Source organism: Pempheris klunzingeri, chromosome 5 (assembly GCF_042242105.1).
Source record: "Pempheris klunzingeri isolate RE-2024b chromosome 5, fPemKlu1.hap1, whole genome shotgun sequence".
Taxonomy (NCBI): domain Eukaryota; kingdom Metazoa; phylum Chordata; class Actinopteri; order Acropomatiformes; family Pempheridae; genus Pempheris; species Pempheris klunzingeri.
The window spans coordinates 7,793,391-7,818,397 of NC_092016.1; the positions used below are offsets into that span (position 1 = coordinate 7,793,391).

At 40.9% G+C, this 25,007-nt stretch overlaps 1 protein-coding gene across 1 annotated transcript in view; it reads right to left on the reverse strand.

The window, feature by feature from the left end:
• Positions 1–25,007, reverse strand: part of kcnq1.2 (potassium voltage-gated channel, KQT-like subfamily, member 1.2) — a 151,928-nt gene that overhangs the window by 115,733 nt on the left and 11,188 nt on the right. The window contains exons 2-13 of the mRNA XM_070830991.1: positions 22,784–22,874; positions 18,328–18,454; positions 18,049–18,127; positions 17,854–17,950; positions 16,501–16,641; positions 13,965–14,075; positions 13,596–13,691; positions 12,470–12,607; positions 9,964–10,129; positions 6,623–6,649; positions 4,928–4,981; positions 4,494–4,611 (exon numbers count right to left, since the gene is read on the reverse strand). Of these exons, the coding sequence (XP_070687092.1) occupies positions 4,494–4,611; positions 4,928–4,981; positions 6,623–6,649; positions 9,964–10,129; positions 12,470–12,607; positions 13,596–13,691; positions 13,965–14,075; positions 16,501–16,641; positions 17,854–17,950; positions 18,049–18,127; positions 18,328–18,454; positions 22,784–22,874 (1,245 nt within the window). The remainder of the gene's footprint in view (positions 1–4,493; positions 4,612–4,927; positions 4,982–6,622; positions 6,650–9,963; positions 10,130–12,469; positions 12,608–13,595; positions 13,692–13,964; positions 14,076–16,500; positions 16,642–17,853; positions 17,951–18,048; positions 18,128–18,327; positions 18,455–22,783; positions 22,875–25,007) is intronic.

The following is a 25,007-nucleotide window of genomic DNA, read 5'->3' on the forward strand; positions in this document are numbered from 1 at the left end:
TTTTTTTTTTTTAATTTGTGATCTAGGGATATATGAATAAAATTGATTTGACTTGACTTTGTTGTTCTTGTTCTGCTGTATGTCTGTTAGTGTGTAAGTTAAATTCCTTATGTGTTCACACTGTAGCCAATAAAGCCGATGTTGCTGCAAAGACGCAACAATTCTAAAAAGAGCATGCTTCGCACTCATCATCAACCAAGCAGCATAGAACATCTATACAGTCGCCACAGTTTCAAGGTGGGCACCCAAGATTAGTGTCACCAGGTGTTGTTGTTAGTTATGGTGTTGAATAATGACCGGAAAATTGTTTTTGCAGTGAAGTTGACCTGTTGGATATAAAATTGCATCACTTCATTATTTCATGCTTTGTGTCCAAGAGGATGTTTGTATCAAATTTTGAGCAACGCCTCGAGGCGTTTCTGAGATATTGCATTCATGAGAATGGGACACACTGATGGACGGACCACCATAAAACATGATGCTTGTGGCCAAAGCTGTTGTTGGCGTGGAAGCACAAAAAGGGTATTACAGCAGAGGGCAGGCAGAGAGAGATAGGACACAATCACTGCAATCAGCTAAACATGGCCTTCCTCTGTTTGGGGCCTAAGAAGTGTACTTGGAAACATTTACTCATTCTACAAGAGGGTAAATGTCAGTCTGCTTTGGGGTGGATTTAGAATCGGCAGCCCCGCTGGGTTTTGTTTTGATTTCATGCAACAGTTAACCAGTAAATCTCAGAGAGTAACATCCTCAAAGTCTCCGGCTATACACACACTGTATCTTATCAAATCTAATCATAACGAAATCAAGCCTAATTTACACAGGCCCAAGTAAACAAATAGTGAAGTAAGAGTTTACAGTAAAAAGGGAAAACCAATTCTGACGATTGTGGAACATTTGTACAGGCTTTTTTTTTTTTTTTTTTTGAGATTTTTTTTTTTTTTAATCCATCAAATTACAGTATGCTAGTTTTAAACAAACAAACAAGACAATAATAATGATTTATCTTCCCAGTGGGGAAAACTGTGTGTGTGTGTGTTTTGAGTTCAGAGGAGCAAAAGACATGATTGCGTGCGGACGCTGCCCTGCACCACTTCCTCTTTAGCAGCCCAGAGACATCACAGTCAGCTGCATTGATGCCTCTCACATGTGAACTAACACATACACACACACACATATTATATTTTTGGGGTAGTCCATTTCCACAAAGCTAAGAAAACAGTGGAATGTTCCAGCAGAGCTGTCATGGAGAAATAACAGTGATAGAGGTACCAGAAATGTAGAATAAAGGCTGTTTGATTAAGCAGCAAACAACAGCGAGGGAAGCGCCAGCTCGTGTCAAATTTTCATTTAAGGCTGAAGGGAGTGGAGAAACTGATTCCTGAATATAAAACAAGAGCAAACTGATTCAGCGTGTGTGCGTGCAAGTCCCCTCCCCATTTCAGTAAGGGTGGATGTGGTAGCTGTCTGCACAGATCCAGATAAGGATGCCAAATGACAGTGCTGTCCTTGGTGGCGTGACACCAGGGGCAAAACAAACCAGCTGTTATGAGAATGTGCCCAGCATGACCCAAATCTGAGCGTGGCTGTTACAGCTGAGTTATGGGCACAGCAGCCCTGCAATGGATACAAATAGACACTGTCTGTCTCTGCAGCTGGAAGACTCGTTCTCTCACACACACTTAAGGATTACCAACCAGTGCGTGTTTACCACTTGCATGTGCATGTGGGCATGCAGTCACACACACACACACACAAAAAAAAGGTAATTAAAACAACAAGTACACGTGCCCTGGCCATGAGATGACACGTGAAAGAAAAAGGATGTAGTTTTTCAAAATGAAACGGATGATTCTTACATCTGTTCAAGGGACATCAATTATTAATTGACCGTCTGAAAATCTGGCTACATACTATGTAAGATACAACTGCGGCATAAAATGTTGTCAAATAATTCATTGTGTAGTTGATTGTAACAAATGATGAAGACACTAAGAATGTCATGAGCACACAGGCCCCTATAAAAGGCTATGGGCTGTTTATAGAATACTGTACCATCAAGTCGCCTCCATACTGTAAAAGAGTAGCGCCATCTTCTGTTAGGAGAACAAGAGCTAGATTTCCAAACATGTTTCTTTGCATATTCTTATAAAATAAGCTCATACATGACCATTTTTGTGTGCCACTCGGGTTGCATTTCAACACCAGCGACTGTGCTTATTACTATCAAAGTGGCAGACGCTGACACCCTATCACCTTGAAGCATCATCAATCAGTTTCTCAAACTATTAGGATTCATTCCCACATGTCTTAACACTAAAACATACTTACTTACTTAATAATGTAAAGACACTACATGTGTTCTACACAACTTATTCTCATGAATTAGAAAAAAACAAACGATAGCAGAAAGCTCAAAAAATGAAATATGAGGAACAGTAATCACATTTTCCAGCAGTGGCACACCTATTAAACCGTACATGACAAATGGGAGTAGGCGTAATGGCGAGTCATGGTTTCTACGGCATGTCAAAGATGATGTTTTCCATGGTCTGCCTTTGACCAGCAGATAAGATCAGGGTGGATGGAAGGATAGAAAGGTGGAGAAAACGGAAAAAAAGAGAGGAGAAGAAGAAGGCTAGCAGGGCAGTCAGTATAGTGCCTTTTTGAATTCAAGTGCTGTGTGGAGAAAGACTCCTGGACCAAAGCTATGAAGGTTAAAAAAAAAAAAAAAACTGCAAAGGAGAAAAGAAGTGTTCTGCTGCTCATGACTTTTGTTTACCGTTTTATTTCTCATGTTTTCACTTGATTTAAAGGATTGGATGATGTACTGTGGGTGGAGAGCATTAAGCACTCTTTACCGTACAATATAATTTGAACAAAAATTTAAAATTGGGGTAAAACTAGTAAGGTTTTCCATTTTGGTAATGACTCTGTGCTTCTTTGTGCAAAAGGTGCACTAACCCTTTTGTTTTCAAGTGGGCACAGAAAGGATAATGCAGGATGAATAGGAAAAGGCCATCAGAGGGAGAAGGCAGGAATACTCTACACAATTATGAACAACAGTCATTCTTGTACATCTATGGTGTACATGAGGATAAACACACATGTTCACACATTTACAAACAAGAATAAGGAACAAAAAAAAGTATTAAAATCTCAAGCCTCATTTTGTCAGTTTTATTTTTCAGACAGTAGCTGCTTTCTGCTCTACTTTAGAAAGGACTGCTTATGAAATGGAAAAACCAAAGGACATAAATGACTGTAAATAAAAGTTTCTGACTTTAACAACACATGTCAGCCATTATGGGAACCACCACACACACACACACACACACACACACACACACTCACACTCACACAGTAAAAAAGACTAAATGCACTAGCAATACTAAAAACACTGCATGTTGGTACATCACAGTGCAGCACAACAGTAAAGATGCATCTCAAAGCCGTCAGTGCACATGGACCTGAGGTATTAAAGGGTGTGTCAGTTTATTGTGGTGGATGAACGCTCTGGATTAACCATATTATCAATGAAAGGGAACAACCACATATACACAAATTCATCTACATGGCAAATTCATCTACTATCTACTATGGGCTTTTTTTTAAGCCCATATTGTATGAAAACCTCTAACATTCAGCATTTAGTCCTATGAGACTTGGTATTACCTGCCTGTTCGGTAATCACCTAATCTGGATGTAATGATGCTACATGACTCGGCCCCAGTGGGAAAACAACTCTAGCAGTCTCCCACTCTGGGGATTAAACCAAACAATGGTGTTGACGTGTTGTCTGTGCAAAGTCTTTCCACTTTGCGTCTACGTGAACACTTGTAGCGAGTGTTGATAGTGTAAACTTGTGAAAACACCACGTGGGAGCACTGGTCTGTTGATACTGGTGGAAAGACGGGGGGACAGTGGTGATATAATGGGGAGTAAATTGTTTTTGTAGCAGACATCAACATGCTCTGCTGCAGCACGTTACCACGGGAAAGCAAAGAAAACCTTATTACATCACAATTATGTTTTGGTTCACATTAATGAAACTCATCTGAATGAGCGGATCAGCAGGAAGAAGGAACAACGTGTTCGCAATTCACGCAGCCACCAACTGCAGTGAAGTCTCAATCCTGAGGGCATGTGGTGACAAGCCATCTGGTACCTTAGCATGTCCTACAACCTATTGAGAGGGATTTCTTTGACATTTCCCTCAAGACTAAAGGGATAATCCCCTTTATAACTCTCTGTGTACCTGATATGGTCTTGGCCCTTGAGAGTCTATTTAACCCTCAACAGAGTTCAACAAAACAACTTCATTTAGAGAACAGCTAGAGGGGCTCTCCGGGCTGACAAAGGCCTTTAGGTACTATGACAAGTAGGAAAATCAGTATTATATGAATCAAAGAATGGAGGTCAGTGCAGGGTGATGGATCGGAGTGAAATGGGGGCTCCAGAGAAGACGGAGGGGGAAACTTTCTGGGACTTACTGTGCTCTGTTCGTCACCATAGTCAGAGGAATGTCCTCACTCATGTAGTCCAGCTCATCAGTTAAGCTGTTGGCGCGGGAGATGTCGATGGAGGTGCTGTTATCATGAGTCCTCCTTACTGCGAAGAACACAGATAGTAGAGGTAATATTTCCAGTACACTCATTGGGCTGGTAAGCTGTATATAAATTCAAATCTACTTAATTTATACTGAGGAAATGTTTTTTTGCAAGTAATTCATTTTGATTGAAAAGACAAAATGTGATGGTTATATAGCTCTTCAAGGACACCATAGAGAAATGTGTGTTAAGTTGAATAATAGTTTGAGGACAAATGACAAAGTTGGGGTCTGAGGCAAAATAAGGTGAGAAGTGTTTATATATTTGATTGTGAGTATGAGCAACACAAAAGCAGACACAAAGAAACAAAAAGATACCTGGAGAGCCAGGGCAGCTCAGGGTGAAAGACGACCAAGAATGTTGAGGAGGGCCTGATGCCATGCAAATTAGTTAGAATAGAAGAAAAAAAAAAAAAAGAGAGGAAAGGAAGGAAAAAAGAAGTAAGGAAAAAAGTTGAAACAAACACCCTTTATATCATTTGTCATTGTTCGACAGTTTAGTATGCAACAGGCGTGCTGCATTTGAATGAACATGGACATTTTCAAAAGGATGCAAAACTTCTATTCATGAGATAAAAATTAAGAATTTTAGGGCAGGAAGTATTTGAGTTACATATTTTTTCGAGAAATGCATATGAGGAAACAGAAATTGCAGTGCACCAGTTCAACAGTGCAGCTGGCTGGCTGCTGGCGCGGCTAAAAACAACCGCAAAGAACAACATGTGTAGCTGGGTCTTGACCTGCAGTCAGACTGTCAGCGTCTGAGTTTGACAAGTCTCTCCTCCAAACCGCCGGGCCTCCATTGTGATAAAGAATGAAGGCAAATCTGTGTCCAAGAACAGAGTGACCATTCCAATTCAAGCAAAATCCATTCAACTTCTCTTGTATTCCATCATCGAGTTTGTTTAACATTGTCCAATCCGGAAACAGAGACGGCAAGTGGGAAAGAGAGAGAGAGAGGGAGACAAGGAAGGAGAGAAAGTGAGAGAAACAGGGGGAGGGGGGGAGGGGGGGGGGGGTAACCAGAGCTAACAAGAGCCACCTTTGGCCTCAACTTCAGCTCACCGAAGTAGACGTGAACTGGCTTATCAGCTACACAAACAGGATAAGAGTTTATTAACATGTAGTTTATCTGGCCCATCAGTGCAAATGTGTTTGGTTGGGAAAGTATGAGCCAAGACCAGGAGATGTAGAAAGAAAGAACAAGTGCAGAGAAAGCAAAACAGAGGTACACGGAGAGGTAGAGAGAGAGGGAGAGAGGGGGCGCTCCATTGATAGATTCTCACAGACAGGGAGGTGGGTGGGGCCAGACAGATAAGTGGAGCGATAAGCCGGACACTGACTAAATCAAACAATGACCAGTTTATTTCTGACCACTGGAGCTCCACAATGGCCGCTTATCAACTCCAACCCCCCTCTCTCTCTTTAGTGTCCCAGTCTAGGTCCCCACGGTCCTCTAGGCCCCTGTCCATTCCTAGCCAGGCCAGCCCTGTTCCTCACCCGTGGTGTTGGCAGGGCACCCAGTAAAGAAAACAGGCCAGGTCAGCCCAGGACCAGTGTCTGAGTCTCTGTGCTTGGCTCTGGTTTGGTCCGGTTGGGGACAAAGGCCCAGCCAGCCAGCCAGTCTAATTAAAATACTGTCTGGGCCACATTAAAAAGGCAGCCTAGCTAATGATTAACACAGAGGAGTTTTTAATAGGAGGAAAAGAAGTGCCTTACCAGTGGAAGGGGCAACTGGTTAGACAATGCAGCGATCACATATACAGTATAGACTGAACCTTTGTGTTTGTGGAGTTTTGACAGCAAATAACAGATATATAAGAGTTTTTTTTCCCACTTGGATTCTGGTACAGCTTATGCCTTAACATACCAGATTATGGAATGGAAAATTGAGGGGAACTACCATGAGACCAGTGTGCACTGAAATATCTGTTCCCCCCTGTAAAAAACAATGTCATAATCCAATCCCTCGAATCCCATTTAGTGCACTTCAGTTGAGTTTAGAGTACTCACCTGTTTGCCTGAACATTCTGCTGATTCCTGTGAAGAAAGTTAGAAATGTTGTTAGTATGGGATTGCATCATAGCTGGAGCACAAAACAATTTCAGCAGAAATGACACATCCTTTCAATTACTGTAATCGAGAACCTCTATCAGTTCCTGGTTTGCAGCACAGCAGCATTTTGGTTGCACAATCACTTCCTCTTTAAATGGAAAACGATTGATTTCACGTTAATTGAGGTGCAGATACAGCTTGTACATCTATTTTTAAAGAGTCATTGTACCCATACAGTTCAAACTTATGACGGTAAATGTGCTGTCTGTTCAGATGAAGGTAGATGAAGCAGCTATAGTCAATATTTTGTGGAAACAATGTGACAATGTGAAAGGGGTCGTGGGTAGTGATGAACCTACTGAGAATTATAATCTGACTGTGCAGTTCCCCTCTGCTTTATGGAGCTTTATGGAGGCTTAGCTCATTGTTTAGCTGTATTGTTTTTGGCCACAGCAGGCAGCAGTTTTCAGTGAAAAAGCTCCAACATTGAATTACCTACTCGACAGCAAACAGCAGAAAGACACAGTTAGAGACTAGCCCGTGAACGTAGTGGAACATTTAGCGGCTAAAGAACCTAGAGATATTTCCATCATCAGAAGTGGCCAAAAAAAAAAAAAAAAAGATAGCCCTGCCGACAGTACAAGGCATCCAAGACATGTACCTAATCTGTCCCATACAACTGACTCATAAAGACACTAATAAGTTTTTTTATAACGCATAAAAACACCTAATAAATGTTCATCTTAAAAACAACTGTTTAACTGTTTTTCAAAAATGCATGTCTTGGTTAAGTATTTTTGAGGAGTCCAGCTGTCCAGTATGAGGCTAAAACAGTGATGGTTACAAAAAAAAAAAGAGCAGCAGCCCTGGTGCAGACAGTTGATGTTGCAGATGCCCGTTTTATGGATCTGAAGCAGAGTTCACGCAGTCCCATGCTGTTTGAACTCCACACATTACCATCAGTGACTGCAGGCTCCAGCTTCCTTTACAGGGTTCCTTTTTCCACTCCATAGTCTCAGCATGTGTATCCATTTAGGAGTATTTATTTATTGATTATATAAGCAAAACATTAAAATAATTAGTAGATAAGATCTGTTTGTTGACTGCTTGCTTTGTTGCTTGTGCAAATGTAAATATGAGAATGAATGCAGGATAAAATGTTCTAACTGGTTTGAAGTTTGATTTGATTGTTTTTTTTCCACATGTACTTAGGACATATGTTTTCCTTCATTATCTATCTGCCCAATTAAGCAGGAAACTTAACAACCTTTCCTCTCGTATGTGGTAGCTCTTCTAGGGATGTTCTGCCTTTATGTTTAGTTTATGTCACTCCAACTGCCTTTATGACTGCACGCTTTGACAGGAAAAACTCATAAAGTGCATTTATTAACCTGGAGCCTGGGTCAGTTCTTTTGGCTGCGATGGCTTTTAACACAGGAAGTTAAATCACTGTCATCTTAACCAACCAGCCATCAGTGATATACTGTGTTTAGAGTAAAACTTGTTTTTGTTTTTATGTACAAGTGCTGGCAACAGTTATAAAATGGATTAAAGCTGAAATTACTGGGTTTTTTTTTTAGTTTGATGACAAAAAGAAAACACATTTTGGCTTTGACATGACATGCAGCAATATTGATGAACTCAAAAAAGTGGTATAACAAGAAATTCCCACTTGTAACCTTGCAAGTCTGTATTACCAAGCTTTTTTCCCCACTTAAGCTCAGTGTGAGCATCTGTGGCCAACAACGGGGACAAGTGAAGCAGTAAAGAGCTTGTAACCATGACCTCTAATCACCACTGAGACTGTAATGGCTTCCATCTGGCCTACTGAAGACACCTGGCAGCCATCTTGGGTCTAAGGGGATCAGGATAGGGTCTCTGTTTACTGTGTGAAAATGAAAAACTAGCACATAACAATTCCTCCCATAATGTGTAATGGCCTCCACTGTTTGTATGAACTGAGTGAACCAAACGGCAATCTAATGCAAGAGATTAGCACTAAGAAACATTACCCCATCCTTCAAGTTAGAACAACAAGGACAATATGAGTTTTATATATGATTCATTTAGCATGTTAGCATAATAATGGATTCATTAGCACTAAACGCAAAATAGCTGAGGGAATGATATTGGTTTATGATAAAATACCAGTATAACCAAACTGTTGGACAATTTGATTTTGACCTGATGATGGTACTAAATGAAAACTTACGAGATCACTAAAGTATTACGATTCATCATGATGGGGACAAGCGGGTCTGCATCAATGTAAAAGTCATCCAAGAGAGTATGCCCTATACACTATACATAAATAATCACTACCTTCTGGCAGATTTGCTCACAAATGTATCTTGTCTCACTAATATATAGCTCCACAATGACGGAACTAAAATGACGAGTGAGTTATTATTATTAACATGATCTCTCGTGCAGAGAGAAGCCTCTGAACAGGCCACCATCTTTTCGATTCATTACCATCAGATTGGTTTTCTAGTTTCTTGCTTTTGTAACGACTCTACTAACTAAACGTGTAAGAATAAGTGCATTATTATGGATCTAATTTATACATTTGTCTACATCCTTTCATTCAAAATAAGGGTGACAAACACTTGCCAACACAAAAGTACAAGCTGACAGCTAATATTTCTAAATGAAGAGTCATAAAAAATGTCATTCACCATAGAGTTTTTTTCGCCATTTAAATGCCCTGAATGCAAAACACATCAAACCTTTACTGAAATAATGGATTTCCAAGGCCTTTAAGTCGGCATGACATCATTTCACAGCCCTCAGCACACATTATTTCATCAAACAAAATTGTATTAAGCGAACAGAAAAAGTCGGTTTCATTACCGCAGTAATTCATTTTGTCAAATGTCCTCCACATGACACAGGCTTCATTGCCAGTTGGCCTTGAACTGTATTACAACTGCAAAGATAGCTTCAAAACGGCTCTCAATTCAATTCACAAACACCTTCTTCAAAAACAACTTCACAGAACATGGCACTCTAAACGTGTCAAGTTTTGCATAAAATTTTGTTACCAAGAAGTCCAAAATGAAGTCAATTTAATCAAGCAGTAATAAAACAGGGCTTATTGCTTTCATGTGTAATCTTGGCTAAGTGACTTGCCTGGGCCTGAGTTGTTGGAAGAAGCTGGTTTTCTTTGAAAAACATCCACTGGAGTTAGTGGACCACAAACTGATATGAGTGACAGTGACCCTTGATATCTGCTTGATATCAGTTTGGATACTGTACATTACAGTGACATAGACGCAGTGCTCTTTCCAGCGTATTACCTTTAACAGCCCCCCTCGGCTCTTCCATGAAAAATGGGACATCTTTCTTCTCCTCAGAGTCTTCAATGTGATCGTAGGTGATCTGGGGGATCGATACAGCCCGCTCTGAGGCCACACCCATAGATCCATTACCTCTGGACTTCAACCTCCTCTTGTTCCCCTTTTTCTGACAGGCAGAGGAAACATCAACCCAGTTAATAAGCAAGAAGTGTGATGAATTGTATCCACAACTAACAAGAGCCTTTTAAGAATTCTTCACATACGGCAATGGAATAAAATAGAGAACAAAGTGTGACAACTGATATAGATGAGACGATGTCACAGTCAAAGGGAAGCTTGTAGCCCTTTCTTCACTCTTTCCCTCTGAAAATTGGTTAAGCTGCTTGTTATAGCATAACCAAGTTATAGCTTGCCAACACAGCACTGATCAGCCTGTCAATCTCACAATCCATTATACTCTCATGTGTGACAAAAGCCAAGGGATCCTTCACTTTATCACTTGGCGCACAGCAACTCACTCCCATTCTGAAGGAAGTAACCCACCTGCAGGTGCTGTGCAGAGAAGCGTGGCCACGTGTCTAGATGGCACCGTCTCACTTTTACCAACTAGACAGGTGACATTCCACATCAAAATGTGCAGCCAGAGATCAGTCCACAAAGAACATGCAGGTGGCCCAATAGTACTTAATGAGCCTGGCCCATCCATCAATTGTCCATCCAGTTTCATTAAGTTATGCAGAGTCCCTGTATCCAGAAAATAAACATCCCTAGAGGTCTTAGAATGTATTTATTTTTTGCCCCCTCAGAGGTTAAATTAATTTGGGAGACAAAAAAGCTCCATGGATCATAGAGACATGCAAATCCCTGCACCACAATGTGGCAGTTCTTGGAGGGGTAGGTTGTGAGTGAAACTATCTATAAAGGCTCAGTTCATGCAGGGATTATTTTTTGTTCACAGTGCTTTCCTGTTAGCAACACAGAACACATTTTAGGTTAAAAATTGTCAAGGAAACAGCCATTTCAGCCATCATTTCCTTTTAGGACCAGTGTAGTTCACATTATCTTGTTATAAATCAATATCTTACCAGATTTTGTGCTTTTGTGCTGCAATCCTTAGACCCACTGACCCACGCCAACGTCATGGACATGGCCCTCATAGAAACTCAATTATTTGGGCTCAGTGGATCAGACTTTGGCATTGACAATTGGCCAACAGTTCAATCCAAATACCCAAGGTTTGAATGACTCATTAGCAGAGAGTGAGAGCCGGGGGTGGGTGTCATAAGACTGGGAGAGGGAAAAAAAAGGAAAAAGAGAAAGATGGAAGGACAAGAAGAAACTGTAACAGTCAGTTTAAGAGAGAGGAAGACAAAGAAGCAGACCTATGAAGTTTGGTGTGAAGAGGAGAGGGAGAAAAACCATGGCAGTTGAGAATGAGGAAGAAAGAGACAAAGCAGAGAGAAATATGCAGAAAGAGAGGAGACAGGAAGAGTGGAGAGGGGAAAAGAAAGAGCGAAATGAAGTCTGTTGAACATAGAAGAAATAGGAGAGGAATCTTGAAAGACAGAGAAAGGGGAGAGAGAGGAAAGTCAGCGGAGAAAGTCACATGCTGAAACAGAAAGGAGCGGAAGCAGCCTTCATTCTCCCCAATACGTGTGGGTTCAATGCTACACAAAGATTTTTTTGTTGTTGTTCTACTAGACAAAGGTTTACTCCCATGAGAAAGGCGGCAGTGACATCATCTCAACTGACTGAGTCTTTGTCCGGACGAGACAAAGGCCTCGAGTCATCCTGGTGGAGTCAGGCCTGGGGGGGGGGGGGGGGGGGGGGGGGAGAGGGGCTGCTGTGTGTGCCTGTATTTGTGTGTCCTTCCACGTGTGTGTATGTTTGTGGGAACTTAACTTGCCCTTTTATGCTGTATGGCCTAGGCCGCAACATAGCTAATATTGTTGTGAAAGGTGAACCGCACAAGGAGACAATATGGTGTGGGCCAGACTTATGCAAATCCGCCCTGCAGTAACACAGTCTGACGGCTTTTTCTGACAACGCTCTTTTGTAGACCTCTCGATGCTCCACACTTCAAGTTCAAAGGATTCTTTCAAATGTTTCTCTCTTATACTAAAAGCACTAAATATGTTTATTGCCATTTTCAAAATGAGCTATCTACGACCAGAACGTGAGCAAATAAGAGGTCATATGACCGTGGTTTATGGGTGGGGTTTCACCTTTACTGGATAGATCAAAGTAAAGACACACAATAAACAGTGGAAGAGAAAAAGAGAGTCTAAGATGTGAGAAAATGTTCCTGGTTGAATTCAAAGCGAGGAGGTCATACGGTCGGTGCCCTAGCCCACAGCATCGAAAGCATACCTTTTGAAAACGCGCTTAATGCCAAAATAGAAAGTAAGACTCATCATGTAGACAGTAAATCATCTGCAACTGAAAACTGCACAACTGAGCCACAGAATACCAGTGGCTCTGAATTCAAGTTTAACTGGATAATTACCGATATGTTCAGTTTCCTGCCGTAAGTGCTGGAGCTGTCAGTTTCCGCTGCGGCAACAGCCTCTGGAGTTAGAACATACATTTTCCATGTAGCAGCACAGCCACCTGGTTTCTCTGCTGCATAGCACCTCCACAGTGTCTGAGGAGGACAGGTAGAAGCACAGAATTAGTTACAACTTTCTTCTACTCCCCAAATAAAAATGTAAAACCTACCTTAGGACTCGGCCAGTGATGCTGCAGTATTAGCCACAAATTCGGTGATGTGTGAATTCTTTTAATGAGTACAAATAGTTTTTGTTATGCTGTATTTCTTTTGCTACCGTTGCTGTTAAGTGTCAGACAGATTCCTGTTTATGGACTTCGCTTGGAAAATAAATCATTATATTGCTTTCAATAATCTCTCTACATATTTATTATATGTAATATGTATGTACATATTTTTTTTAATCCATTAGTCTCCAACTGTTTATATTTGTACCATTTTTATTATTAGCTTGTAAGTCACATGTTAAGCACTTCATAAATTAAGTTTGATTGATACGATTCAACAATACATTATTCTTTACATATGCTATTCTATTCAATTCGTGGTATTATCAAACAAGAAATATTTTAAATCAAGGAGTGGATAGCTGCAGTATCTTGTCAGAGTCCTGCAGACATTCGGGTGTCTTTATGTCACAGCTGTCTAAACTGTGGTTGTGTCTCAGTGTGTTCTGGGTAACTGTAATCCTTGTAATGGTTAGCTTTTGGCACAACACAGCTACTTGTTCGTCTCCCATTTCACTCTTGGCAAGTGGGATACGGCTCACCTTTTCCATGGCTCAGTAGGAATTTGCAGACAACAAATACTGTTACATTTTTTCTCTGTTCAGTTTCCAGTGTTTGCTGAAGCTTACACTGGCAAGATCCGGACAGTGCAAGTTTGCACCTCTAAAAAAACATAAGGATCAGATTGAGGAAATTTTGTAACCGTGTTCATGGTCCAATACAAACTGTGGTATCAAGGACAAGTGTCTTCTGTTAAATCATTGATGGACTGTGTCTGACCTGGTTTTTGTATACGTTGCGGATTACTACACTACATTTTTAATGCCAAGATGCTTTCATTCAATGCTAAAATGTACCTGGATGAGGCAGGCTGCAGCAGGGATCTGTCTGTTGAAGTGCTTCTGTCTCTGCTTCTGCTGGACTTTTAGGGCAAACCCTGAGCCCAGGATACCCTAATCAAGGAGAATTAGGTTGTACTGTATGTATTGATAATGCAGGAAAACATATCGTATCACAGTTGTGAAATCTATATTTTCCCATTACATCAGTATAGTAACACAGAAAAAGGACGAAACTAGTCTCATAGGATTTCACTGCAGTGAGCAGTGCATAAACTTAGTCAGACACGTTTTAATGACGTTGGGACTAAATGAAACAAAATAAGTTTAATAAATCTAAAATGGTGCTCATGAATTTCACATAATTCAGATTAAAATCATATTTACAGCAGGCAGAGCGAAGAAGGAGATGGCGAAGACACTGAAGCAGGAGGCAATGGCCTTGCCTATCCACGTTTGAGGAATTTTGTCTCCATAGCCGATTGTGGTGACGGTCACCTAAAGACAGAGAGTAGAAGAAGTGCCTTTTACATCTGTTAAGATTATCATAAGCAGATTCTAGACATATAAATGCAATGTACTCAGCCCTCCATTGATGTAAAAGAGTTCAGGACATTTAGGCCTGATGTGACTCAGCAAAATTAAACATCACCATTGCAGGTTGAGGCAGGGAACTCGAAGGTCCCCGTTCTTTGTGTCTCTCAAAAGAAAAAAAGGTCTGATTGAAAACAAAAGTGCTCAAGAGAGTCGATGTTAAAAAGTCAAAGAAGAACAAACCCTTTTAATTTAATGGCTATCCTTTCCTTTACCCCAGATTAACCTCACTAATACAAATGTACATAATGACAAATGTAAAACAGAGTATCACTTTCATGTTAAACATTGCAATATTACAATAAATAAAACTATTCAGAGAGATATCAAAATCAAATCCCCCCCCAATTTAATGAACTGCTGATGTAATGAAAACATCAGTCAAAGCCGAGCTCTTAAAGCTTTACCACAGCAGTCTATAACAGGAATTAGACAATAAAGAAAAAGTTCTTCAGCCGTTCTGGCTTTGCTCCACGACTGTCAGCGATGGCCAGGGCATTTGAGGATCTTGCTCCTCAAAGGGAATAAGATTCCCAACCACTAATCCTCAGTGAGTGTAGGAATTTGCCAGGGTGAGGGGGAAAACAAATACCTCTTGCATTTGCATTTACACCCACTCTGAAAGCCGAGCCAATTCTGACACATTCAGAACACACTTGGCTTACCGTGGGTGACTATGGGGTATTGCCGCGTGAGCCGCCGCTGTGCGCTAACTCAAAGCGTCTGATGTAAGGTGAGATACTTAAAAGGGCTTTGGGAGTAAAAAAGAAGGAGCAGGGGCGGGAAGAGTGGGTGGGTGTGTGTTGGGGGCAGGTGGAGTGGTGGGGGATTTAATCCCTCATCCACAAATCCGATGACTAAACAATGTCCTCCTGACCATCAGAGTGGAATGGTCTACTCAAAAACACCCCTTGCATTCAGATTGTAGGGTGTGTGGCAAATACCTCTTCATGTCTATACAAAGGTCACAAACCGGGTCTTTGAATATGTGCAGATGTGTGTGTACGTGCATGTCTCTATGCATACATGCATATGTACATGAATGCTGATCAGCATGCATACTGTATGTACTGTATTTGTGATTACAACAAATTCAAATTGTACCTAAGCACCACAGCTACAAAATTGCAACCATTAGCTCAAATTTTCTTCATTTTCTCTTTCACACTGTGTCCTGGGTGAAGTTAGAAAGGTTGTTAAAATCAAACAGCCATTACCTAATCATCAGCCACTGGCAAGAGAAGAAGAGAAGCAGTGAAGGTAAGCGAGGGAAGGAGGGAGGGAGGTAGAGAAGGGGATATGAATCATGGCATTGGCTTGTCCTCCAGCTGTGCCCTGCACCTGCACATCCGAATGTGGAAATCATGCCAAGAGAAGGAATACACACTGGGAGAGCTTAGCATTCTCAAATCAGAGCAAATCTCATTTCAATAAGCGTGCACACACACGCACAAACACTCACAAACCTGACCGAACCTATTGTAACTGCATATCATGACTCTCAAGTTTACGGTCTCAGAAAAACAAAAAGGTTCAAATCCTCAACCTTGATTCTTTTCTCAACATTGTGAGCACACAAATAACAGGCTTTTCTTCAACTTTCCATGGAGCAGTGAGGAGCACTGTGACCCCTCTAACCTTCGTTACATAAAGGTAGTAATCCCACAATTAAAGTTTTAATTAAGGGAACTGACACTTTATATTGGTGCTCTAAAAGTTCTTTGAGCCAAAGAGCCCAGAGGTGAATGGTTTATTACCGCCTCTTTGTGACACGCTGATCCCCTGCACAAGGCTGCCATAGGTTTCTCATTACTCAGGCTTTCAATTCAAATGTTTAATTAACTACTCTGGAAACCCGAGCCTCTGTACAGAGGGAAATAAGCAAAACCAGCTCTATGCACGGAAAACATCAACAAACCTGCGTCTGTGTTAAGTGTTGCAGAAACACATGCATGCTACACGAAGAACCAGTGAAGAGGATAAAAACTCAAGGGGGTTAATAATGGGTATAACCAGGGTGGCCAGTCATCTCCATTTTTTCGGTTAATGCTTCACTTGAGAGTCCATTGTGCAGATTACTTGACAGAGCACTTTAGACACGAGAATCTTTTTTCATGTCCATGTGAAATATATATACTGAAAGGTTCAGTATATAAGCTATGTTGGGAAATTCACGTAGCTTTTAAGGATCCAACTAATGTATGCATTGCAAAAAACAACATTTGGAAAACGTACTCATGCAAACATGCCGATATTAGTACAAAGACATTAGTCGGGGACTTGCTTCTTCTATTCAATTTATTTCAATTTCCTAGTTTATCTGCCTTACCACGCCCCACCACAGGGCATCAGCGTAGCTGGAGAAACCCGTCTTGCCCTCCTCATCCACAGCATCCTTCTCCGCCAGGTAGACAAAGTAGGAGGAAAAGATCAGGCCCAGGAAGCCGATGTATAAGGTGGTGATCAGCTCCTGAAAAACACATTACAGACTTCACATGATCTTGTATGAAATTTTATGCACATGTGAAGACTTTACCATGACCTTTACATGTACCTTTTTATGAAAACTCTATTTTACTCTGGTCTGCTCTTTGACAAAGCTGTAAGTGACAGCAGCAACATCTTTAGTTCAGCTTAATCAGTGATCTCAGGCCTTGCTTAAGTACTAATGTGTTTGCATCATCCAGAGCACTGTGGAGGTCACTTAGGTCATCCACCACCTTCTGCATCGTAGGAGGGATAAACAAGGTGTGGTGGTTATTATAGCTGTCCGCTACACAATGGTCTACAGTCAGTCAAGATTGTGCCATTGAACGGGACACTAACTGCACTTTCAATCCGCTCTAGAAGAATAAAATTGGTGTGATTTTTAAATAATTCAAATAAAATGTTTCCTGTCTTGAAATGTTTTTGACCAAACATATGTTGCAAACAAGTTATAAGTACATGTAAATACTGCTACGGTAAATGAAGCCCAACTCTAAAAGCAAATGCGATTCTGAGCACACACGTGCTTTGTTCTTTTCCACCAACTTATTGACACTGCTGAAGGCAATACATTTCCACTACACAGAGCACATCATTTGATAAAGGGGTCACCTGACAACAGAGAGATGGCAACAAATTACATTAGGCTCATCGTGGATTCATCTTGCATTTATATTCCTGACCTTTGCACACAATCCTCGCTGATCAGTCTAACCAAAGACCACAGTCTATTTCAGGGATTAAGAAAAGAACATTACATCCGCAGGCTTCATTGTGTATCAGCCTGAGGAAATACTAAAACAAGTGTCCCAGGATACAGTGAGAAAAAAAAAGTAGCCATGACGATCTGGCTTTATAAGGAGAAGAAGTGAGGTCTGCTGTGGCTTATTTGTGCACATGTGTGCATGTATTTCTGACCCGTGCACGTCGGATTTGTTGTAATAAGCAGTAAATTGCAGCAGGATCAGGAAGGCTGAGTGAAGACACTGCAGCTAAGAGATGCAAAAGGAGGGTTTTATTTTAGCTCTTCTAATTTGTCTGGTGTGTGATAAAAGATTATTCTAAAAATAGCAAATATAGACATGCAGACAGATGATCACATAGACAACAGAGAGCTGATGTTTGATCAAGTCGGTTTCTTGTGATACATGAAAACACTGGATTCACAGCATTAGCCTGAACGCTTTCAGCCCACCTGTCGATGAATAAAGACTACAGATCCCAGCAGTCTCCACGTTCCTCCCTGTCGATCCACATGTAGCATGCGCAGGATTTGGAGGAAACGGATGCCCCTGCAACACACAACACCGTCTCATCCGTCTCATTATCTTCTGATCCTCTCTCCAGCTTTCAGTAAATAATAAAATGCTGAACAAAATAGTTGTTCTACCTGATTGCAGATGTGGCAAACACTTGGCCATTGGACCCTACACCGAGCACAATGATTGAGGCAATGACCACTATCAAATCTGTGAGAAAGAGAGATAGAAAGTCAAACAGAAACAAAAAAATAAATAAAATCAGGGTTGCAATCACTTAAGTTTCAATAAAACCTTGTACTAAAGTAAAGCCCAACATTGCTTGAATGATGATTGAAGTTGTTGATCTACAAGAACAATTCATGACAGCTGCTGTATTAAATGGGAGCAAAGTAAAATGCCAGGTGCACCTATGATTGATATGGGCTTCCTGATAAAGCGGAGGCGTCCTTTGATGCCTGCATATTTGCTGCGACAGCCTGCAGACCACAACCGGACCACATACTCTGTGCCAAAGAACAGCACCAGCACAATCTCCTGTGGAGCACAATGCAAACACAGAGCAGGGGTTACATTAATCCATTGGTACAGAGATAATAATTGTGAAACACATACAGGACGAGAGGATGTGGAAGTAGATAAGGTATCATTTCAAAAAGCATTGATAACACTGTGGCACACATTAATCTCACTAATCTAAAAGCATTAAAGCCATTATAATCAATCACCAAGATTTACGATGTGGTACGAGTGGGTAATGACGGGTGTGTGAGAGACACTGAGGTGGTCTCGTAGAACCAAGATCTCCCAACCACCCAGGAGAAAAGATGGGAGTTGATAACATGACTGTTGACAGCTCATATTGAGACAGGGTCAATAGCTAAGTGATTGAAGCCACAGGATGAAATGTCATCACACTGCTACTTTACAGATAAGAAGGCTAAATAATCAACTTGGGTGTTGAGATCTTGAACCTTTCTGCAGCACTCGAACAAGATTGTGAACTATGCAACAGCATACAAGTGCTTTTATATTGTGTTCCAATTTATATTGTGTTCCAATAGGTGCCATTGCGCATTTGTTTTCCTATTATGTGCATACAAGTGTGACTCTGCGAATTAATTAAGCCTGTCTGGCAGAGATCGTTTTCCCGGCCACCGTGTATGCATAATATTTAGCCACCATACTGTCTGTTAAAACCTAAGGCCATGTGGGTGGCCATCTCGTTGATTGCTTGAACTGGCTGCTCCCTGACCACCCCTCGTATGAAACTTAATACCATCAGCCCCGCTGCAATAACACAGCACCACAGAGCCCCAAAACAATGACCTGTCAATCAAACCAGACACTGGTCCGCCTGGCAGAGGTGTCGCTCTAGTATCAGCACAGAGATGTGTACATTTAGTGATAGTTTTGCAGCAGTACTGTGGAAAACAACCCAAGGCCTCCGTCAATCAGGGGCATCATGATGGGGCAGACAGATGGACAGATCCTTTTTGCTGCTTTCTATATTTTCAGTTTGCCCATTTTCTTTAATTAACCATGTTTACAGCTTTACATTTTGCGCTTGAGTCGTCTGGCCTTGGATTCCTATACCCCCTTATTCATCTCCATGAATTGCCCATTTTCTGTCACTGGGTTAAAGACAAAGAGAAAGGAAGATAAAGAGGCACAGCCGAAGACAGAGACGGGCAGAAATGGTTCAGTAAATCTCTATGACTTAGCCTGATAATCAGACTGAATTACCATTTGGTTTCACTTCATTCATTCAGATTTGAATCTCTGAACAAATCGGAGATCTGGGCTGGCATTCAGAGGTCTGGACCCAAGCTACCTATGACATCCATTTCAGTTGAACTTGCCCAGCCAGCCATAGCCTTATTGTTAGTGTAGAAAAGTAACAGACTATGTTTCAAGTCCCTGTTGCAGTGTCTATATAACACTGTAAGATCCACGGACAGTTCTAACCGAAAGGTGCTCATTTTGCTAGCAGATGAGGTTATGTCAGTACAAATATTTAATCTACTGCTGACAAATAAGGGAGGAACTTTTGATAGTTGCATGATGGAAGTGCCACACAGTTGGACATCAGCACCAACACAAAATGCCCACAGAATCCCAATTGACTGAGTTTAGTAATTATGACATCTGGGTAACATTTGAAAGTCAAAAGTACGCATGAATTTGGGGAATTTGAAGGGATTAGTCACAATAATTCCATAAAATGGGTCACCCAGATGTTGGGGTGTTTTTGTGTGTGTATCAAAAACTGGCAACTACATGTTTACTGAAAACAGCCGCCTGTTCGCGCAGCTATAATCTCGTCAAGCCAGAACGAGGATGAAGCTCATTCAAAGAGCTGCTTGGGAATTACGCTATCAGATGAAAATGTGATTAGATTGCTTCATCTGTGTGTCCCACACTACAAGGGAGGCGCGCACATTCACAAACACACAAAGTCACTAAAAAGCTTTATCAAGCTTTTGCAACTCATGGACGGTGCACAATCCAATGTTGGATTCCTGATAATAATGTCAATCCCATCTAAATTGCACATGCTTTCTCAAACGGTGAGCTATTTAATATGATTCAAAGGTGTTGGAAAACGTTTTTTTTATTGCATTCCTTCCAGCTTGCTGACAGCTGTTGGGTGCTTTTCATGTGGTTTTGTTATGAATTGTATCTCGTGGAATTGTTGATATGTGATTTAGTAGTATTTGACGGTTCTGCGATCACCCTCTGTTAACCAAGCTAGCCACTAATACTTGCTGTCTGGAGCTAATGTGTTGTTAATACACCATTCTTCAAGTAACTGCAGAATAATAACTGTTGGAATAACTGTTGTGTATTTTACTCTTTATACTCTTATGTGCATGTTTATGTGTAATATGAATCAGTTTTTTTTAAAGCGATGAACAACATATGGGCAGAAGACAGGACAAAGAAGAGATCCATGTAACACATCTGTGTGTGTGTGTGTGTGTGTGTGTGTGTGTCTGTGCCTCCTGCCCAGCCTGGCTAGCTTTACTTTGGCAGCTGCCCTGAAGGCCAAATATCCTCAAGGACTAATGTCCCCTGTGCCTTCCAAAACAAGCAGCCTGTGATTCACGCATGTCAGCTAACCCTGAACTTTCTAAGTATAGCTATTACCACCACTATATGCCACCATGACACCGCTCACAGTGCTCCTCTGGGACAAGTGCATGCACACACACACACACACACATACGCACTCTCACAATTAATATTGAATCACAGCCTTAATGTTGAACCACAACCATGGATCATAAATACACATGCATTTACATTCACACACACACACAAGGCAAGGTGTACAAATACACTGGGTTCAGTGATTCAAGAGAAAAATTAAGAATAATTTGAGAGATTGTTTTCATCATTTTCTCTAGGGGATTACTAATGACCTCTTGCGTAATAAAGCAGCATATAAAAAGGTGGAAGGAGGGGAGAGAGAGAGAGAGAGAGAGAGAGATAATGATAGAGAGTATTTGGATCTCCTTGGGTAAAAATAAATGAATAACCATGATAGTAGGTCTTCAAAGGGCGCTAGCCAAAAGTTTACAGAACACACTGTCCACTCTGTCCTCTGTTTGCCCCCGGGACTCAGGAGGTGGTACATGAGTGCGTTTTTGTGATTGTGTGTGTGTGCCAATGTCTGTGCATGTGCAGCCTTTGTGTAAACTGTGTACGAGCTACAGTTGCTACGTGTGTATTTATATTCACAGTGTCCTGGCAAGAGCCAGATGATGCAAGCTCTTTGTAGAGTTTCCAAACAGCAGCCATAATTTTCTCTACCTGTTGTAAGCCCTGGATTTATTGCATCACTTAGCAGCCTTAATAGCCTAATAAGCCACAAAAGGTCAATTTATCAGCAAGTATCAGCATGGACAGTCTCTGTGGAGCCAAATGATTCTGCATAACCAGTGTCAACACAATAGGTTAAAAAAAAACTGGCTCCTGAGCATTCCCATGCTAATAATGCATGGTACATACACATGTCTCAGTGTAAAGGGCTTGGAGTGAATGCAGTGCAAGCTGTTAAGGGCTGTTGTGTGATGGTATTCGCAATAACTAAAAGTGATTTGTCTTTTTGAGCATTCAAATATCTTTGCATTGAGGTGTAAGATGGCGGGTGGAGTCCCTCCCAGCTAAGATCTTCTGTCTCCATCATGTGGATACAGGATGGTACTGCAGTGCAGCTATTATAGCTTCAGATGATCATCCTGACGCTCTTTCCTTATTAAGAAACACTGGTTTGTTATACAAGAAAAACAGAAGTTTTAATTTAAGAAATTGCTAAGAAACCATCACTTAATCAGTTCTCTCTGTATAGTGATAGCACTTCCATCAACAGCCCATGGCATGATGTGGACTGCAGTGATTATCATAATAATCACAATTGTTTACAAAATGCAGGGAAAAATTAGGTGCCTGGAAGCAAATGTGACATCTTGAAAATGCTTGAAATTTCATCCAACAATCCAAAATACAATAAAATAAAACAACTTACTGTGAAAAAGAGAAAAATGTAGCAAATCCTTCCACATTTGAGAAGCTGAAACCTGTGAATGTTTGGTTCTTTTTTCTTTTTTTGCTTGACAAGTAACTTAATTCTCAATCCATTGTACATTTTCTGCTGGTCAACTTATTGGCGAGTCAGTTAAACAATTAATTGATCCATGACTACCATCATGCATGTGGTTTTAAAAGGTCCTTCACACAGGCGTGTTCAGTTAATTGCTTGATTGGACCCCATCATTGAACATCATCCGCACCTGTTAAAGTGAGGAGGTGCACATTGGAAAGGTTTAATGTTTGGTATATCAGCACATTGAAAGTACTCACCATCCAAAAGAGGGTTCCGGTGGCGAAGTCTGCATATTGCTCTATAGTGGACAGGACACTGAAGATTAGACACACCAGGACCATAAGGAAGCTGTAGAGAGATAAAACAGTCATTACCAAAGATCACTCCTTGTTCCAGAAACAAAATAACAAGTAGAAAGCATCATTAGTATATCCTGTATAATGACTTTTTAAGAACCTGATCTTCACTTATGTGTTTATTTTTCGAACAACCTCAAAACATGTTGAGAGACATAAAAAAAGAACTAGTTACTGTCACTGGTTGCTCACCACACCCATGAAACAGAAACATACACAAATTAAACAATTAATTTTGGGTAATGAGGCACGAAAAGGGAACCAGGAGGCAAGATCTGATGCTGTGGTGGAGCTGTAACACATTCTTAATTCATAGTATTTGCTACAAAACAAAGGAAACACGCTGTTTTTAGCCAGTTGTTCTAAGAAGATATCAAAGTACTTTGTTTCTTTGACTTTTTGTCATCAATCTGCTTGTACTAATAGCTGACTGATGTTTCCACATCACCTAGCAACAGTAAAACATACCGACGAGACTGTCCATCTGTCAGTGTATATACGTAGTCTATAAATATAGTCTTGAGAGATCCACTAGCAGTACACCTAAATGAAGTTAGAGGAGGGAGAGATGGGATTAAAGTGGGAGTGAAGGCAAAGAGTAAAGGGGTCAAGTGGGGGAGAAAAACAGGGCTGCAGCTAACAATTTATCATCTGACGCTTATTTTCTGGATTCATTTATTTATCTTTTCATTTTCAGTAGACAGACAGAAAATCCTTACATGAAAGAAACCAAAAACAGAGAAGGTCTGGCATTTCCCCTTGAAAACCAACTCACATCTTGATTTGATTATCAAAATCACTGCAGATCTCTGATCGACTAATTGTCTAATCATTTAATCAACTAATTATTTCAGCTCTAGAGGAAAAATACAAAGGAACAGGGGAGGAAGAGGAAGTAAAGTGACAGAAAAAAAGCCAAAGAAAAAAAGAAACATGGGTCAGTCACAACTGACCCCAGAATGTCGCCTTGGCCATAAAACTAAGTGAGCGCATATGATGGGGTATTGTTCCTTTTATGGAGATAGACCTGTAAAGTATTTGTGGTCAAACTGAGAGTCGTATGAAAAGGTAAGGTGTTGAGATTTCAGTGCAATAAAAAACTAAACTGTATAATTCAGATATTTAAGGAACCATTTTCTCATTTGTAAAATGTGTCCTGACCAAATAAATATTTTACCAATATTTTACCCCATTACAGTTACACAATTTGACGATTTGAGGGGGGGGGGGGCTGCTATCCACACTATGAACTACGAGTCAGCTGAGTGCATTTTCACCGTGCCAGAAATAATCCTTGGAATACATCTTTTAAGTGCTTTTACATGGCATACTTTAAGTGTTTGCATGCACCATCATTATGGCCAAGCTAGCTTTAAAAAAAAATAATTAAAAAAAACACACTGCGGTGGATGCATAATGACGTTGTGTACTACAAGATGGATTACACGCCATATGCTGGAAGGGTTATGTAAGAGTCTGTTGTTTATTATTATTATTATTATTGATGCACACAAAATAATGCAGAAACATACCGTATATAATCCCCAACAAAAGAAAGACTTACAATTCACTAGACTACAATTATTTTTGGCCGAATGTGCCCAAAAGAGAAGCATGCTCATTCCTGGTATCTTGGGCGGCAGAATGAGTGAAAGACAAAGTGGAGTGATAGGGGGCAAGACTCCTAAAAGGAGGATTCCCTTCACACACGGACATATTGGCCAGATGGGACAGTGATTTCACTCTATGAGGATTACTGCTCAGCACCACACACACACACACACGCAAGCACATGCACACACATGCACACGTCTTCCTCCCTCTGTTGGATTCTGTTAAAAATGCAAAAGCATAAAAGCATTTAGTAGAATGTCGCTTACACTTACACATTTTGACTGAGGTGATCAAGGTGGGGCAAAGACACACTGAGGATGCCATTTTGGTTTGGGCTTTTCTTTGCTCCATAATACTGGACAACATGTCTTGTGTCAGCGTGATGATCCAGCCTCTAACACTGAAATCACATCTTGGGAAGCCGTGGAGTGGCACCTGCTTAGCCAATGAGATTTCACAGCTGGATACGTTCTCTGTTTGGCGTCCTTGACATATAGGATCAAAAGGTTTT